Consider the following 20438-nt stretch of genomic DNA (forward strand, 5'->3'; position numbering starts at 1 on the left):
TATATCTTCACAGTAGTGGTAGTTATATGACCATACGCTCTTGTCAAAATTCACAGAACTATAGGGTGAATTTTACTGCATGTAAATTATGCCCTAAATGATACCTCAATAAACTTGACTTAAAAAATAAGTAACCATGTACACAGCATTTACATGCCAGGCATTATTATAAAGGTTTCACTTTTTACTCATTTTTAATCCTCTCAATAACTCCTTGAGTTAGGTACTACTAGGATCTCCATTGTACAGAAAGAGGAACCGAGACACAGAAGGTAAGTCCCTGGCCTGTGATTATACAGCTGGTTCATGGTAGAGCTAGGAACTGAACTTACACAGCCTGGCGACAGAGACTAAGTTTTTGCATTGCTGCAACAGTGTGTGTGTGTGAGTGTGTGTGTGTGTGTGTGCACGTGCGTTAGTCACTCAGGCATGTTCGACTCTTTGCGACCCTACGGACTGTAGCCACTGGACTCCTCTGTCCATGGAATTCTACAGGCAAGAATACTGGCGATTCTACATATAATTTGAGAAAAAAATAAACAGGCTAAATAGTTTTAATAGGATGAGATATTACCAGTTGCCAAAAACAGAAAGCTTGGGGGCTTTTTTTTCAGTATGGTTCTGTTGTGGAGGTTCTGCTGCATAGTCCTTCCAAAAATACTTTTTTTTTTTAATATACAGCACTATTGAGGGTAATTTATTTAATTTCTGACACTACATTTAAAATAACATTTTATTTTTGTTTATTTTTTTTTCATAAAAGCTGGAAAGTGTTGCAACTGAGAAGCTAAGCACCAAGTTTATTTTAGAGGCAGTAAACACAGCCTAAGGCCCTCCTTATAATTATGACAAGAGAAAGGCTCATTTGGGCTTCATATGGCTTTGAGTCACAAAAACACATCTGCACTCTACCTTCCCTAGAAATATGTTGATTGAGGAGAAATAAGAGAAAATCAGCAGGAATAAAACAGTAGCGGTAAGTAGCAGCACGTTTTAAGAAAAGAGGCCTCCGGACTCCAAATTTTCCCAAACCTGCTAATAAACTGCCTTGTTTAATGAAGACAGCTTGATTAAACAGAAGTCTGGGGAATAGACTCCATTAGAAAACTGATCCTGAGATTCTGGGAGAAGCCTTGGAAAAGTAACATGCCCTAAGTCACCGGAGAAGATACCTTCCTCACCACCATACTTCCTCATGAAATCAGTGTGTGGTGGAGGCCCACAAGGAGTCTAGAGATTAGTGGACAAAACAAAGAGAAAATTATACTACTTCTTAGTAAATTAAAGAGAAAGAAAATGCTGTAAGAGCCATAGGAGGTATCCCTGACCCAGACCTGAGAAGGCTTCACAGCTAAATCAGGTGAAGAAAGATTCACAGACGCTAGCTGAACGACAATACCAGATGTGGAAGTAGACACAGCATGTGCTAAGACGATAAGCCACTGTAGTGAATTGGTCAGCACCCTACTTTCTTAAAAGCATGAGTTAACAATCCAATTTAAAAATTGTTCTCCATATCTATGAGCCAGTTTGTTTTGCTACATTTGGTCATGTTTTTTAGATGTCACATATAATTGAAAATATAGAATATTTGTTCTTATCTAATCTCCTTTAGGACAATACCCTCCAAGCCTTTAGGGCCTCCCTGGCTGCGCAGACAGTAAAGAATACACCTGCACTGTGGGAGCCCAGGGTTCAATACCTGGGGCGGAAGAGCCCCTGGAGAAGGGAAGGGCCACCCACTCCAGTACTCTGGCCTGAGAAGTCCATGGACAGAGGAGCCTGGTGGGCTACAGTTCATGGGGTCACAAACAGTCAGACACGACTGAGCGACTTCCACTTTCTCTCTCCAGGTCTACCCATGTTGTCACAAATGGGAAGATTTCATTCTTTTTTTTATGGCTAATATGTCACTGTGTGTGTGTGTGTGTATTATATATATATATGCATATATATACACCAGATCTTCTTTATTCATCTTACAGTAGACACAGGTTGCTTCCCTATCTCGGCTATGTTAAATAATGCATCAGTGAACACTGGAGTGCATATATCATTTTGAATTAGTGTTTTTGTTTCCTTCAGATAAATACCCAGGTCACCATAGTTCGGGTGGGGGGATAGTAGAAATGGGTGAAGAGGATTAGGAGGTAAAAACTACCAGTTATAAAATAAATAAGTCACAGAGATGTAATGTACAACACAGGGAATATGGGCATACTATATATGACATACAATAATGTAGCAATTTTAGCACATAATCTGTATGTTGGCATATATCGGTTATTTGGCACATAATCTACAACAAATCACTATGTTGTACACCTGAATCTAGTATAATATTGTGTCAACTATACTTCAATTTAAAAATGATATAAATTAAAAATTTGTTATATTTCACGTAAACATTAAGATTTCTGTCTGAGATCAATCTGCTGAAACTGAACAGTGGCTGCTGCCCTTAGGCAGGTCTCATGCACCCTTGTTAGCCCAGGATCCCCACTCACTGGCTTGACACTTTCATCCTACCAGTTTGATCCCTTTAGACATACAGGCTTGCCAAGCCTGGCCTAAAGACAGGACAAGCCCAGCACCACTTCAGGATCTATTACCTAACTCAGCCCCTGATGTCTGAAGAAATGAGAGCCCAAGACACAAATCAAACTATCTTGTGCCTAGCCTAAGTCCAAGTGCAGCTCCCAAACAGAAAAAAAATTCTTATCTTGGTACAATTAGGAGAATATCCAGTATTTAATATTACTTTGATGTTGTTATCTCTGATTATATTTAATTATAACGGGCTGTGGGGAAATAGGTAGGTGTTTTTTTTTAAAAAAAAAACTCATAAGCAAAGATTCCTCTCCATTTTAAAAAGATAAAATTCCTCCAGCATTCTGATAGCAAACATACAGCTTTTGTCAAGAGACGGGAACATAAAACACTTATATAGAATTGAAAGCCAAGTTCATAATCTTTGAGAGTTTACATCTCAGAGAACAGAATGGTATTCAGAATGAGATCGGTTTTACTATGTCTGTACACAATTAGACTTGCAAATTAAAAAAAATATATATCCTAGACATTTGCAACTTCGGGTGAGACAGAAAACAAGATCTAATAATTAGTGTCTATTTCTGAAAGAAGTGCATATTTAAAGACCACAGGCAATTAACAGCCAGGTTGTCCTGTAATCATGTAGAGTAATAATTGGAGAATAAAGTAGGGTTTCATGCAAATCACTTCTTATGGCAACTATCACTCTTACTCTCTTATTTTGTGGTTCAGTTCTATATTGATAATGGAACTGTTAGATTTTAGGGGAACTGCTTCATGTTTTGTCGCTGAAAAATACTATATTTTTATATTCCTGGAAAGGAAATGCAATAAGCATCTCCTTAGAGTAAATCTCAAGATGTCTTAATGACTTTTCACCTCCTGAATCACTTTATGATTCTAAACAATGATGTTGCTCACATTTCTCAATGTAAACAAACTGGATGAGGGATTCATGATTACTCTATAGGAAGAGTGGCTAATGGGTGGCCCCTCATCTCCATTGGGGACCATAAGAGAAAATAAGACAAGTCCATCTTTCGAGGGGCGGGGGTGGGTGGGGGGGTAGGCACTGAGAAAAGAGCTATGACTCACCTTGAAGATGCTATCTCTACTTTAAGTGGCTGTGATTCCTTTGAGAAATCACAGAGAAGTTATTTTAATACCAATTACAACCCAGCCAAATCATTAAATTACAACACTTTTTTTATAGCTGAAAAGCAGGGAAAATACCCTTTGGCTCTGTTTGAATCTACTTCAAATAAAATCACATCACTACATGATCTGAGGTCTGAGGGATATGTTTTACCAGTTAAGTACTTTAAAGCCACAGAATATGTGTTCAGAGGTGTCCAAACTTGATATTGGGTTTCCCAGGTGGCGCTAGTGATAAAGAACATGTCTGTCAATGCAGGAGACTTAAGAGACATGGGTTCGATCCTTCGGTGGGGAAGATCCCCTGGAGGAGGGCATGGCAACCCATTCCAGTATTCTTGCCTTAAGAATTTAATGGACAGAGAAGCCTGGCGGGCTATGGTCTACAGGGTTGCAGGGTCAGACACAACTGAAGTGACTTAGCCACGCAAACTTGATATTGCTCTTCAGCTGCAATAGCGTACTGAGGATAAAAAGATCTGGAGAGGGAGCCCGAGAGCAGGGAGGGAAGAAGAGCTGCTCTGAGCCCACGTACTACTAAGTCAGGTCCCTTGGGTCTCACCATGACACAGCAGGGCGCATCCTCTGACCAATGGTGAAACTGAGTTTTGTTATTCCTTGGGCAAGTAACTGACAGAATCAGAATCCGATCTCAGGTTGGACTCCGAATCACCTGTCTTCATCTCTGCTAAGTTATCTTTCCCTACATGCGTGAGGTACCAAGGGCCCTTGATCACCAGTCTCACTGGCACTAGCAATGCAGGGAGCTGCTGATGGCAGCCGGAGGAAACAGAAGTCAGAGGGAAGTTGCTTCGCCCAGGGCCAGCCACACTGGGCAGTGACACCCAAGGATCCACCTAACAGCATTTTTCCTTAACATTTCCCTGACACATATATTTGGAAATGGACACAGAACCAAAATGGGACTCACTGTCCCCCTACCCCTCTCAGGTGAATCAAATGCTGACCCAAGGAGCCAAAGGACCGCTTCCAAGCTTCACACTTCAGATGGCCCTTGGCTGCATTTTAATTATATGTTCAAAATACTTTGGGGTATAATTTATGATGCACGCTTTCTATTTCTCTGTGAATTATTTCATCAGATATATACATATTTATAACTTTTCTAGTTTATACTCACAAGCATATAATTGGCTCTCAGAATTCCTTTGTTGAAAAAAAATCACACATTTTGAAATAAAGCAAGTAAAATTATTTTGCATAACATTGCCTAATATCTTAAAGCGTCTATGTTCTTAATTTGCAAACTCTACCAAAAGGAGGCCTACCTAGCATTAACACAATTTAACTATTAAGCTGGAAAATGGGAAGAGGGGAGCTAGTGGACTTTTCCCAACGCATTTACAGAAAGTTTCCTCAGTCCCACAATATTCCTAAAAAGTTTCTTAAAGAGGCCTTAAAATGGATAAATAGTTGAAAGTGAAATGCAAAGTCAAATCAAAATGAATGTCAACGTCGCTCAGTCAGCAACAGCCTAGAAGCTCACCAGCTGTCAACGCTAATCATAGCTCAGTCGTTGACTCACTGTGTGACCTACCACAGTACAGTTAACCTCTCGGATTTTGTATGCCAGCAATAAAATAGCATCACAAACTCCTCGAAGGCCTGATGTGAGTTATAACTCAAAGATATCGCCATGGCCCCACTTTGGGAGCTAAGTGTTAAATAAAAACCAAAATTAAAAGGACGATGATAGGATGCACTTCAAAGAACATTTCCAGCTCTGTCTGCATAATTTCAGTGCTTTAATGAAACATGACTCTGAGAAACGGTTAACCATATAGAGTTAAGAATAGTTTCAACTGGCCTCCTGGAAAATATAGTGTACTGAGAATCCTCATCAAACTTTAGATGTATCAGACACAGCCCCAACATATTTGCTTGTGTTTTTAAGAGAAGAAGAGTCTTTCCAGGAATCTTTTTGTTTAGAATTTAGAATCCAGAATGTACAGGATTCCAAACAAGAGAAGAAAACAAATGATACAGTCTTTGACATAAACGCTAAGGATAAAACTCTAACAAAAAGAAAAAAGAAAACCACACAGCTCATTGGTCAAACTAGATTAGAAATTAAAGTCAGGACACAGATTTAATGCCTGTATGCTTATCAAAACTTTTCTCTTCTTCCTGAGAACATTACTGGACTACACTTCCCACCTTCCTTACAGCTGGCCAGAAATGATCTAGTGAGTCAAAAAGCTATACAACATGGCAAAATCACTAAAATAAAGGGACACAGGTCCCTGAATAACTGCAGGAAACAACTTCCCACCTATCCACGTTGAAAGTGTAATGTGAGCAAGAAAGAAACTTGCACTGTGTTAAGCCACTGAGCTTTGGGAGATGCTTAATATACCAGCTAGCTTAACACACAGATACGAGATAGGTTTAGCACTGCAACTCAATATTTACAATTCCCATACTTTGTTCAGAATCATCTTCTGACAGGTTAGGACCCACCATTTATAGAAAAATAACCCATAGAGATTTGCTGTTGTTTAGTTGCTAAGTGGTGTCTGATTCTTTGCAGCCCCATGCACTGCAGCATGCAAGGCTTCCCTGTACTTCACCATCTCCTGGAGTTTGCTCAAACTCATGTCCTTTGAGTGAATAGAGATAAAGCTCTAAAAGGACAGATAATCAAATGAAAGCCCCAGCAAACCATGAAAAGTGAAAGTGAAAGGTAGTCCCTCAGTTGTGTCCAGTTCTTTGCAACCCCATGGACTGCAGCCCACCAGGCTCCTCTGTCCATGGAACTCTCCAGGCAAGAATACTGTAGTGGGTTGCCATTTACTTCTCCAGGAGATCTTCCCAACCCAGGGATTGAACCCAGGTCTCCCACACTGCAGGCAGACGCTTTACCAGCTGAGCTACCAGGGGAGCCACTAGGGAAGCACCAGCAAACCAAGGTGCAGAGATATTTCTACTTTCATGGTTGACGTAATGCTGATGCTGATGGCCCTCTAAGCAGGTAGGTGAACTTTGAAACCTATTATTCAACCACTAGTCCTTTCTCTTCTTAAATATACAGTCTTCATATGGTGTCTAACACTACCCAACAGCCTTCTCTGTTCATAAAGAATTTCTCAGGCAAGAACACTGGAGCCAGTTGCCATTTCGTACTCCAGGGGATCTTCCCAACCCCAGGGATCCAACTTGCATCCCTTGTGTCTCCTGCATTGGCAGGTGGATTCTTTACCACTGTGCCACCTGGGAAGCTCATCCAACACTACAGTTCCCACCTAAACATTGAAATCGACAAAAATGTAGGCTGTTTAAGGACAGTTGCTATTACAGCACTCTGTAAGATTGAAAAAAAAAAAAAAAAGGCTGTTCATGAACCTATACAAAATGCCTCTGGAGATGGAGGACTATTTACTCAGAACAAACAAGTCTGGTAGGCAGAATTGCCTCTGGTAAGCAAAAAGACAATGAGTCATGTGATAATTGCAGCTATATCAGTGCTCAGGAAGATTTCAACTGATTTCAAATCCACATACTCTTTAGCTTAGAAGACAGAAGTATGTTTACAACTGAGGTTAAATTCTTAAAGATACTAAGCACATGCAAAAGATAGTTATATTCAACCAAAGATACTATTGAAAAGTGACGCTTAAGTAGAATCTTTGCAACTGACATTTTCTCAATTGACATCCTGTCCTAGATGGTACGCTTATGATTTTAAGTATAATTTTTAAAAAATTAGAGTACTTTTAGTTTTATAGAAAAATTGAGGAACATTCCAGAGATTTCCTATATAACTCCTGCCCTCACATAGGTAGAGCCTCCCCCATGATCAACATCAATCACCGGAGTGGCACAACTTTTACCCACGATAAACCTGCACTGATACAGCATAATCACCCAAAGTTAGCAGTTTACTTAAGGGTTCACTCCTAGTGTTAAACATTCTATGGTTTTGGAGAATGTATTATGACATGCATCCATCATTGCTCTAAAAATCCTCTGTGATCAGCCTACTCACCTCCCTGCACACATCCACGGCAACCACTGATCTTTTTACTATCTCCACAGTTTCCCCTTTTCTGGAATGTCATATAGTTGGAGTCATACAGAATGCAGCCCTTTCAGATTGGCTTCTTTCACTGAATAATATGCATTAAGGTCCCTCCATGTCTTTTCATGGCTTGATAGCTCATCTCTTTTTTAGTGCTGAATAATGTTTCACTGTCTGGATGGACCACGGTTCATTTATTCATTCACCTACTGCTGGCCATTTTAACTGTGTCTAAGTTTTGGCAATTAAGAATCTGTGCACAGGTTTTTCTGTGGACATAAGTTTTCAGCTTCTTTATGCAAACATCAATGAGTGTGACTACTAGATCATATGGTGAGAATATGTTTACTTTTGTAAGAAACCACCCAACTGTGGTGTTACAAAGTGGCTGTCATTTTGCATTCCCACCAACAATAAATGAGAGTTCTTTTTGCTCCACATCCTTACTAGTATTTGGTGTGCTTATGATTTTGACTGTGCTTATAATTTTGATTTCTTCTTGACTGACATTCATCTTAACTTCAAGTTTCTCTAACCTCTACCAGTTTCTCTGGCCAGCAGTGAATATAAGCAGCATTATGCCAACCAAAAACTCAGCTATTTAAAGAAACCTGGTGTTGTATCTTTCTTATTATTCCTAACAAGGCTAGGTCTGTCTATTTCAAAACTTTTATATCCTATATGGGAGAAAAGAAAGAAGTATAATGGATACTAAAGACCTGCTAACATGTTAGGTCCTGTGAAGACTGGCTTGTATATTTTTGAGTTGGTTAGCGCTTGGCATGGGAGTAAAGAGACATTATCCTTACCTTATGAAGAAACTAGAGTTTTGGAAACTTTCATAACCTGTGCATAATAACATGCTCATCAAAACCCAACCATACTTGTATAAAGACACATTCAGGGAATTAAGTATCATTTCATTTGGGGAATCTATTAAGATAAACCCCAAAATAGATCTTACTTCGACTGGATATAATCTTCCCATTTTCTACTGTTGCCCCAATCTTACCTTTCAAATTCTGAATCATTGGTACTGAGTCAAAAGATTGGTCTATAGAATCTCTTACAAGTAATGTATTGAGAGGGAGAGACTAAGATTAAAACAGTGTTCTCAAAATTCATATGGATTTTAACTATTGATACATTAACTATTGATACATTGCTCTGCTTATCATTAGCATAAGAATTTTTCCTTACAAAGATAGTACAGGTTTACCTGTAATTCAACTCACCTAAGACTATCAGCTCACTAACATCACCACTATCATTTTTATCATGTTCCCTTAATTACCACACATAACAAAGCAAACTATAGCCTTTAACAATTCACTTAAAGTATTTAAAGAAATTGCTATTTCTTACAAAGTGAGAGGTTATTTTGCAAAGCATGAAGATCCTGTCATTAAACAATACTACTACATTATTGGGCTTCCCAGGTGGTGCTAGTGGTAAAGAACCCACCTGCCAATGCAGGAGGCAAGAGACTCAGGTTCGATCCCTGGGTCGGGAAGATGCCTTGGAGGAGGGTATGACATCCCACTCTGGTATTCTTGCCTGGAGAATCCCATGGACAGAGAAGCCTGGCGGGCTACAGTCCATGGGGTCGCAAAGAGTCAGACACGACTGAAGCGACTTAGCATACAGGCACACACTACATCATTAGCTTTGGGAAAACGTAAGTCCAATTGCATTCCCTTTTAGCTAAATTCTGATTTATCCCAAAAAAACCTGATTCTCCCCTTACCAAAAAAACAGAGCTTTAAAATTTTTTCACCATAGAATAACAAAGTGTTGTATTTTATATTCATTAATTTATCAAAAATATTACCTTTGTGTAACTTTTTTAAGAACATATCACCATATAAATCAAGTCTGCTGTAACTGACATAAGCTTACATACATACAAAAAAAAAAAAAAACCCAAAAAACGATGGGAAGTCACAGAATTTATTACTTATAATAGGAAGAGAGTTTAAGCCAATAATTGGGGTTGTCTACCTTGATATTGGCTCATATTCAGATTAGGAATCAGGGAAGAGAGAAAACAGAAGGGTTTTTGTGTGACTGTTTTCACCCATTCTACAAGCTCAGACGAAGGTCATGCCACTTGCTACTAAACCTCAAAGTCTTAACATGGTGTCCCTGAACCCAAGGGTCTCCAGGGATGAGAGCAACTTCCCTGCTAACTACAACCACACTTATAATCAAATCACCTGGGAACAGCTAAAACTTTTGGCAAGTTTACTATATTCCAGGAACTCTCCCACGCTTTAATGGTCTTCAACAGTCCTATGAGGAAAGTACCACTGTTTTCTCCCATCTTGTAGATGGTGGGGGTGGGGGTGGGGGGTGGTTGGCCCAGAGAATTTAAGAAAATTGCCCATCGTCACTCAGTTCTTCAGGAGCAGAGCTGGCAGTCAGACTCAGACAGCCTGCAAAGACGTTCCCAAGACTGTGTTCCTGTCCTTTCTGTTGCTGATGAATCTCTTGCTGATGATCAATGAGAATCTCTCATTTCCTGGATTCTAATGTCACTCCTCACACTGAAAAGAGACTCCCTGCCTATGTGTGGTGCAGAAAAAAAGTTCACATCCGGGCTTTGAGAAAGCCGTCTGTGGTTCTCAGGCTTCACTTCAGAGCTGGCTCAGGAAGCCCTCACACCTCCAGAAAGGGTAATGGAAGGAACACCCGAGCGCGGCCTACGTGAGAGGGCCACCCTCAGACCGAAATAGATCTCTGTTACATCAGCCACACCGCTGGGGTGAAAAAGAAGCCCACGGTGTCACACCAGTTTCCAGCTAGGCCCTAGAGGGTATAAAAGAAACGTGGAGTTTAAATATTTTTTACTTTTCCAGAAAAAGACCCTCAGTCTCTACTGCAAAGACAAAAGTCCGAGGCAGCCCTCCGTGAAAACTCTGCATTCCTACCCTAGTTTTGCCCCCATTCTTCCCATTGCCCTGAGGAACCCGCCTGCAGCCCTGACTGTAAGGCTCCTCACACTGCTCCTTAAGCTACCTCTTAGTTACCACCTCTTAAGCTCATAACTTAAAGTCCATTCTCATTAAAGCTCATGAAGTCCATTCTCCCTCCAGCTTGGAATTAGAAAAGGAAGCTGTCCCATGAAGTGACACTCACCTTTCACTAGACAGCAAGGAAACCCTAGAAGAGCAAACTCTCCCGAGAAGACTGGATGGCTTCCAGGTCCCTTCCAAGTAAAGTTTATTATTAAACAGACTTATACTAAACTCCCTCAGTCATGTCCAACTCTTTGCAACCCCATGGGACTGTAGCCCGTCAGGCTCCTCTGTCCATGGAATTCTCCAGGCAAGAATACTGGAGTGGGTTGCCATTCCTTTCGCCAGGGGACCTACCCCCCAGGGACTGAACCTGGGTCTCCTAGATTGCTTGCAGATTCTTTCCCTGCTGAGCCACCAGGGGAGCCCCCTATACTAAACAACGAATGATAATAACTTGCTCTGGAAAATCTGCGCACCAGTGCAGGGGTGTTTGCTTGCTACATACCGGTGGGATTTAAGACAGTGCTGCGGGTGTTTATATGCCAATACTCAGCCTCCTGTTCCTTGTATATGGCTAGTCTAGGGAGAGGTTTGTGGAAACTTGGTAACCTCCATGTGGGTGAGGAAATGAGAGAGGAAATGGAATAAGTAAGCCTCTCTAAGACCACTCAACAAAACTCCTACAGACTTCCCTGGTGGTATAGCGGACATGAATCTGCCTGCCAATGCAGGGGACATGGGTTCAGTCTCTGGTCCGGGAAGATACCAAGTGCTGAGGAGCAACTGAGCCCACACGCCTCAACCTCTGAAGACCATGCACCCTAGAGCCCGTGCTCTGAAACAAAAGGAGCCCCTGCTCACGGCAACTAGAGAAAAGCTCTTGAGCAGCAGCGATTACCCAGTGCAAACGAAAAATAAATAAATCACTGCTCTAACAGCCAATCTTTTTTAAAAAAGAAGAAAATCCTCCATGCACCCCTGGAAGCCGCCTGGAGTATGAATGCCATTTGTGGCCACAAACCTCCTTCCCTGCCGGTGGACACAGTCAAAAGAGGCCAACATCCCATTCATCTTCTCTTCCCCCAGCAGCTCTCTCACTGGCACTGAAGACTTAGTGTGCCAGCTCCAAAATATAACAACCACCACCACCACAGCTCTCTCCCTAGGCCATGATCTCCACCTTTTCCAAATGTGACCTTATTTATCTCAAAAGAAGAAAAAAATTCTCTTGAATTGAGTCAACAGTGGAGACTATTCACTACTGAAAAACATAAGTGTTAATAATATGCTTGCATGAAGAACAGTCACACCACAAAATACGGTGGAACAAAAAAATCCTTACTATCACCTATAACCTCCATCCTGCCCCCCGAAATGCCAGTCTTCACAAATATCTCTGTTTCCTCACCTACAGCAGCTTTTATTCAAGCAACTGAGTAAAAAGGAAGTGAATCACATTTTAGTGAATTTTACTGTTTTCCATTTAATTAATCAAAAAAAGTTATATAATATAAAATAGTTCTCCTTCTATTCTTTTCCTTGCAAACAGAAGCTAACTTCAAAGAGTTTTGTGAGCTGACCTGGCACCAAAACACAAAAGCATCCATCACCAAAGGTGCTGAAACAATTGACCACCTTTTAGAATCAGCCCGCTTGTATTTAGAATACGACCTCTGTCTGTATTTTAGGAAGGAAGTTTTGTACCAGGAATATCAAATGAGCCCCAGCTTGGGGCCAGTGGAATTGCCAGCAAAATGTGCCTGAACGTAAAAGTCAACCGACTGCTTTCTCAGCCATCAGTACCTCGGGCTTTCAACACTAACTCATCATTAAAGGAGGACGGTTTATTGGTTGGCATCATCTCATAAAAATGGGGGGAAAAAACATAAAAAACACAAGCCAATACTTTTAAGCATTGCTCTCTAGAAAAATAAAAGCATACCTAGTCACATTTAAGGCCACAGCTTCTATAAAATGTAGCCATAAGGGGCATCAAGGGACAGCTTTTTCTTGACTACTGAAGTCAGGAAATTTTCTTCCCTTAGAATGGCTCTGATTGGCAGATACTCTCTGAAAGAGGACAGCTAAGGCCTGTGGTCGTTTTATGTCAATGGCTCAACTGAGCTGGTCTTCCCTCCACTCATAGCCCTTTCTCTTTTTGGTAGCAGGTTTGGATGTGGCCATAGGCCACAGGCCACGCTCATAGCAGTGGCTTTAAGGGACAGGAATCACCACAAGAACACAGGCACTTGGGCGCGTGTCTCCTGCAAGTCATTGACAGAATCTGCCTATGGTGATTCTTCTCAAAATAACTTGTCAGACTAAAATTGTAGATGACTCAAAACTGCTGGTATCTGTTTCATCTGGCTATTAGGGTGGTCAGGATGTCTAACATAGGAAGGAGAAAATGACAAAATGTCTGGGAATCAACAGACCCTTGCTAGACTTGATTTTCCTGACTAAAATTAACCCTTAATTTGATGCACTGGAGGCAATATCAACTGCTTATTCTATTGAGAAATAAAAGAGAAATCAACAAAAATATATTTCTGAAACAGTATTCCCTGGGTACAAAGTTAAGTTATACATTCTGAAATAGAACATGCTTACTATGGTTAAGAGACATGAACCATGTACAAATTTAGCAACAACTCATCATATTAGATATCGGGACCTTTGGCACTGGCATTTTCCTGTATCGTTTCAGAGTGCACTGGTAAAGATGGCAGACGAAATCTAATCTGTTAAAGTCCATGTCCCAAACAGAACTGCACTTCTAAAATAGCCTCAGCAGAAACAACATCATCTTTCACACTTATTTTTAAGGAACCAAGGAAACATTTTAAAAGAAATAGTACATCAAGTGTGTTCAGGAGTGAGAATGAGCTTCAATAGAAAGTCAGTAATACCTGCCACATGTATACTTAGGGAAACCTTAAGAGTAATACGCTCACAGGAAACTCTGCGCAGTGTTATGTGCCAGCCTGGATGGGAACGGGGTTCAAGGGAGAATGGATACATGTATATTGAGCTGAGTCCCTTCCCTGTTCACCTCAAACTATCACAACATTGTTAATCAGCTATGCCCCACTACAAAATAAAAAGTTCAAAGGGGGAAAAAAAAAAGAGTAATGTGCTCACAGTCAAGAATGGAAAGAAACAGCACAACCTATGTCTGATACTGTCCATCTTTTGGAGGCAGCACTAAAACTTAGCTTTTTTTTTTTTTTTTTTTTTTCAATATACAAGCCAGCAAGTTGATTCTTCCTAATATGTGTTTTTTACATGACAGTTCCCTTTCAGGACATGGGACTCCAAGCAATGTGGCTGGCTCTACCACCCTGGAGCACAAAGGAACAGAAGCAAGAACAAGACAACCCAGGCAGGGCTGAAAGGTTCCCACAAAAATGTAGGGTGTGAGTAGTTCACAGCCCAACTGCAAACAGTGTCCCAAATTCCTTCACCTTCGTCTTTGAATCTGGAATGAACCAACCAGCTGGTATCACAAAAAGTCCTAATGACGTTGGGAAGAGGGGACAGGAGATTAATACTAATTACTGAGTTAGTATTTCAAGAACAAAACCAAAAGTTATTTCCTGGCATCAACTTGAACTATGGGAAGGCATAGCTGTAGTGCAAAGGGGGAAAAAAATAAAAGAAACCAACACTCTGAATTATTTGAAGACTTCATGCCAATTCCATTTTCATAGCTTTCTCCCACTAAAAATTTTACCCAATATAAGTAATAATGCTACATAAGTAACTAAACCTTTCAGAAATAAACCCAAAATTTTGATTTGGGTCTTTTGTGTAGGCTCTTTCTTTTCCCATTTCCTTTCTCAGCTGTCTGCCAGCTAATAAGAAACTCTTGGCAGGAACATAGAAGGTATCCAGACATTTGGATGAATTAGACAAAGAAAGTCTAAGTGAATAAACCATGGCACTCGGAAATGAAGCAGTCTTTTAAAACCAAAGAGCCAAAACAGAGGTTAAGTAATATAATGCTTTCTGATAAAGAAATTTACTTTTTAAAAAATGAGATACACATAGTTCTCAATGATCATTAAAGCAATATTCTAAATTAGTGTCTTTCAGATCAAGCTGAGATAGTAATTTCTAAACAATACCATTAGCCTACACTCGTTTAATATACAGTACTTTAACAGACTTAAGTTTCATATTATAATCAATACATGGATAATTACTTACTTGCTTCCTTTTGTAATGAGCAAAATGAGAGAGGCCTAGAACAGTGGCAAGAGCACCTCCTCCAGCAAGAATAGTTCCTTTCACTGCCTTCTGAAATGCCATTTTTTAGCCTAAAAGGCAAAAAAAAAAAAAGGAAACAAAAAAGTTGAGATTTTTATCACATAATAATCCAATCATAAAAAGAAACTGTATAGATTATGAAATTATGTTAAACTAGAAAGAAAAACAAACCATAAGGAATTTATTAACATACCAATTTGTATACCACAACTCAAAAACAACACACAAAAAACCCTAGGAAACTGACAACATAAAAGTTACTGTCCAACAGGAATTACAAAGAGGAAAATTCAGAGACAACTGAGGATTTTTAAATAGTATAAAGTCAAGAGAGCTTGTGAAAAGAAATGTCATTGTATGTCTGACAAAATTGCAAGCTGTACTTGCAAATTTGTTCAACCACTAATCCCCTCCACAAAAAAGAACTAGTCGAAGTCTTCTGTCATTCAACATCACAAAGAACCTCATGCCTGCTCCGCATTCTTTGGCAAGAGTTTAATTCCACCCTGGTGCAACTCTCTTCCTGAGTTTTCCCCTTCCGAATAAACTTCTCACTAAAACTGAAAGCCAACACACTTACATTTCTATCCCTGGAAGAGTCTGCATTTTACAGATTAAAAACGAAAGGAAACCCATGCTTTGACCCTTCTACAAAATGACAGATCCAACAGTGCTCTAATTTTTTTCATTAAGGGAACTTTTAAAAGAATGAAAAAGGTTTCTTCTAGTCAGAGTTTGCATGGCACCACAATTTCAAGGGGAAACCCTCTAGATCCAGCACTCCTTCATGCTCACTGTATATTTCTAAATAAAGTCTTGCACTGTGTTAGCTATCGACTTTCTTTCTGCTCATTTGGATTGATGGAACTGCTTGATTTTTTTTTTTGTTCGAGGCCTTATACAGTCTAACATTTTCCAGAAACCAAAAAATAAAAAAAATAAATGAAAATTCCACTGAAAAGCCTATTATTGTGCTAAACAAACAAAAAAGGTAACACTGTGTGATCAATTAAAAACAATTCTAACTTAGAGTTAATATTGAGCAATTTGATCCGCCTAAGTCTTCCACTTACAACAGCAGCTGGCACACCCAAATCTTACAGCGGAGCCACCACCCTACTGCCTGATGGGTGAAGTTCTGACCTATCTAGACTCACACCTTCTACTCCACAGATCTCATGACTCAAAGTATTTAATGTGAGGCCAGTTTTAACCTAGGATAGTAAAAAGCATACACTGTCTCAATGTAAATTATGATAGAGCTAAAATGTTTGAGTTCATGTTGAATGAACAGAATATTAGCATAACTATCTTAAATCAAAGGATTTCAGTACAGTTGGTAACGATGACTCTACAGTAAAATTCAATTTGGAATACTATAAATTATATACGGAAATAAAAGTTGGCATTTCTTAAAATTTTATTTTTTCTCTAATCTTCATTTTTTTTCCTGACAAACTCCTAAATTCTAAGACTCATCTTTATTTTTAAAATTCTCACCAGAAAAATATTTTACAAGCATATGTTCTCTGCAACTGGAGGTCTTTTCTTTTCCACCCCTTCTCTGCATCAACTGTCCCCTCTCTCCCAAGTTATGCAAAAGAGTTGCTGTATACTGGCTGAGGCTTCCATTCAACATTCAGTCAGCCCTAAGCAAAACCTAATGTCCACGATTTTCTGACAGTGAAAACCACAACTTGGCCAATTTGGAAAGTACCGGTTTGTCACAGCTCAGCATCACCATTTCTAGTATGGTTATAAATACTCAAATGGGTGCCAATTGATCGCACAATGAAACCTTAGCAGCCCAGAGATAGCATGCTATTCCCTAATTGGACTAATTGGACTTCCCTATCACTACGAATAAAATTAGTGGAGGTGATGGAATTCCAGTTGACCTTTTTCAAATCCTGAAAGATGATGCTGTGAAAGTGCTACACTCAAAATGCCAGCAAATTTGGAAAACTCAGCAGTGGTCACAGGACTGGAAAAGGTCAGTTTTCATTCCCGTCCCAAAGAAAGGCAATGCCACAGAATGCTCAAACTACCGGACAACTGCACTCATCTCACACGCTAGTAAAGTACTGCTCAAAATTCTCCAAGCCAGGTTTCAGCAATATGTGCACCGTGAACTTCCAGATGCTCAACCTGGATTTAGAAAAGGCAGAGGAACCAGAGATCAAATTGCCAACATCCGCCGGATCATCGAAAAAGCAAGAGAGTTCCAGAAAAACATCTACTCCTGCTTTATTGACTATGCCAAATCCTCTGTGTGGATCACAATATACTGTGGAAAATTCTTCAACCACCTGACTTGCCTCTTGAGAAACCTGTATGTTGGTCAGGAAGCAACACTTAGAACTGGACATGGAACAACAGACTGGTTCCAAATAGGAAAAGGAGTATGTCAAGGCTGTATATTGTCACCTTGCTTATTTAACTTACATGCAGAGTACATCATGAGAAATGCTGGGTGGGAGGAAGCACAAGCTGGAATCAAGACTGCTGGGAGAAATATCAATAACCTCAGATATACAGATGTGAAACCACCCTGATGGCAGAAAGTAAAGAAGAACTAAAGATCCTCTTGATGAAAGTGTAAGAGGAGAGTGAAAAAGCTGGCTTAAAGCTCAACATTCAGAAAGCTAAGATCATGACATCTGGTCCCATCACTTCATGGAGATGGGGAAACAGTAGAAACAGTGTCAGACTTATTTTTCGGGGCTCCAAAATCACTGCAGATGGTGACTGCAGCTATGAAATTAAAAGACACTTACTCCTTGGAAGGAAAGTTATGACCAACCTAGATGGCATATTAAAAAGCAGAGACATGACTTTGTCAACAAAGGTCCTTCTAGTCAAGGCTATGGTTTTTCCAGTGGTCCTGTATGGATGTGAGAGTTGGACTACAAAGAAGGCTGAGTGCCAAAGAATTGATGCTTTTGAACTGTGGTGTTGGAGAAGACTCTTGGGAGTCCCTTGGACAGCAAGGAGACCCAACCAGTCCATCCTAAAGGAGATCAGTCCTGAGTGTTCACTGGAAGGACTGATGTTGAAGCTGAAACTCCAATACTTTGGCCACCTGATGTGAAGAACTGACTCATTTGAAAAGACCCTGATGCTGGGACAGATTGAGGGCAGGAGGAGAAGGGGACAACAGAGGATGAGATGGTTGGTTGGCATCACTGACTCAGTGAACATGAGTTTTGATGGACTCCGGGAGTTGGTGATGGACAGGGAGGCCTGACATGCTGCGGTTCATGGGGTCGCAAAGACTGAACTGAACTGAACAATTAGAAACACAGAATAGAGAACTGGTTCTATTTACCTGAAAAATGCCAGTGCCCATCCCATACAGATAGCAGCCTGGCAGTCACCTGGATAAGAGTTTGACAGGCAGTTGACTTTAGCTCAGTATCACTGCTTCTGTCTTCTTGATAATGTCATTGATGTCCTCACAAAGGACACCACACATCAAAACAGCCAACTAAGGGACATTATACAACACAGTCATCAAGGGTCTCAGCAGAAGTGGTCATTCAACCAGTTAAGTCTGGGGTTAGCTTTTCCAATTGTGTAGGTCCTCACATTCCCTGCTCACCTTATTCTATTGCTTCAATTTGATTTTCCTGAAACAAAACTTGCTAAAGAGGATTATCTTCATGGATTTTCTCAATGAGCCACAAATACTACAGGAAAACTGCTTAACATATTATTTTGCAGAATTAGTAATAATTGGCTATAATAAAAAGTTTTTTTTCAGTATTTTCATAAAATAACTATGCTGAAGTAATATTACTATTTCTATTGTGATCAAATGTATCCATAAGATAATCTAACTAGTAGATATAATTTGTAATAAATTAAGTCACTCTTAGAGATACTTCAAAAATAGAAACATAGAAACAGTCAATTTTACCTGGCTCTTCTAAGATGATTATAATCATCACTGTCATTGTCATCATTATTAATGTTATAATGACAATAGCTGCCATTTACCAACTTACTTGCTAGGTAATAGGCACCGTGATTTTCATTCCTTATGTAAATCAGCTCATATCACCCTCACAACATCCTACTTTAATACATAGGCACTTGCAGTTCGAAGGGAATAGCAGATTTGTACCAGGCTACTCACAGTAAGTGAGAAAACCACAACTCAATCTTTGTTCTTAATGACGAGGTGGTTCTGCCCTGCCTTTGCTCTGAAACGGTAACTGCTCCCCAAGACTCACACCATATTTTGCTATTATTCCTCCAAGAAGCATTCACCCAAAGTGTACAGAGCCTCAACATTAGAGTTTCTCTAAGGCAATGAAGAAGACGCTGACAAAATACTACTAGTAACCTTCTGTCAGATAAGGTAAAACTGTTTTAATGTTGAAAGAAAGCAATGCAACACCAGATTAAAAACCATAAGCTGTCAACTATTTGTACCCATTTACATTCCATTATAAAAAAAAGTTTTCACAATTATTACAAAGAGGAAAAGATTACTTTCTTCTACATAAAAGCTGCAACCAGGAAGCTAGCAAAGACTGGGAACAAAAATGACAATAAATCACCTATTGTAACTAAAAGTGTGAGGAAACCAGAGGTAAAAAAGAAAACCAGAGGCAGAAAAATCATCCAAAAATAAAATTAGCTTGGTTATCAGAGCATGATGTCCAGGTTTAATAGCCTATGAATAAATCAAATATATGTTGACTCAGGACTGGCTCCTGTATTTGCACAGATCAATGCCAGCCCTCTAATTCTTGCAAGGAGAACACTAGGCCAACTAAACAAAACCCTAACTAAAGTTACTGAACTAAATATATCTGTGAGTTTATCAACTGCCCTCAAGGAACTTATAATCAATTTGAAAACTTAAATAACAAAATCTGTCTTATTACTGTCTTATAACTGGTGCCACACTGAGTGTTATTCATACTCTGATAGACAAAAGACTCTGAATAGCCAAAGCAATCTTGAGAAAGAAGAACAAAGCTGAAGGCATCCCAATTTCTGATTTCAAGCTATATTACAAATCTATTATAATTAAAACAATACGGTACTGGCATAAAAACAAATACATAGGTAAACAGAACAGAATACAGAGCCCAGAAATAAACCCAGGCATACATGGTCAATTAATTCAGAGAAGAAGATACTTGAACAGAATCTTTAAGAAAAAAGGATTTGGAGGGGAGTGAGTATGGGCAGGTCTGGACTGAGAAAGATCTGGAGGAGCAAGAGGAACCTCATGGTAAAATTCAGGAGGCATGCAAGATGTTACTGGTTTGGCTGGAGATGATGTTCATTTGGAAATGAGGTTTCAAAAAAGGCTCGCAGCAAGAGATAAGACGACTCTGTACATGCGAATAAGGTATTTTTCTATGATATTCTGTTGATCATGAGCT

At 39.8% G+C, this 20438-nt stretch overlaps 1 protein-coding gene across 4 annotated transcripts in view; it reads right to left on the reverse strand.

Moving 5' to 3' along the window:
* The window catches only part of GPD2 (glycerol-3-phosphate dehydrogenase 2), a 225225-nt gene that overhangs the window by 96236 nt on the left and 108551 nt on the right, over positions 1-20438 (reverse strand). For 3 of the 4 annotated variants that reach the window (XM_020910460.2, XM_020910463.2, XM_020910461.2), the window contains exon 2: positions 14977-15086. In XM_020910460.2, coding sequence (XP_020766119.1) covers positions 14977-15078 — 102 coding nt within the window. In that variant the 5' untranslated portion in view covers positions 15079-15086. Of the gene's footprint in view, positions 1-14976; positions 15087-18364; positions 18455-20438 lie in introns of those variants that run through there. The other variant, XM_020910459.2, reaches the window with a different exon arrangement.

This window comes from Odocoileus virginianus, chromosome 13, assembly GCF_023699985.2.
Source record: "Odocoileus virginianus isolate 20LAN1187 ecotype Illinois chromosome 13, Ovbor_1.2, whole genome shotgun sequence".
NCBI lineage: Eukaryota > Metazoa > Chordata > Mammalia > Artiodactyla > Cervidae > Odocoileus > Odocoileus virginianus.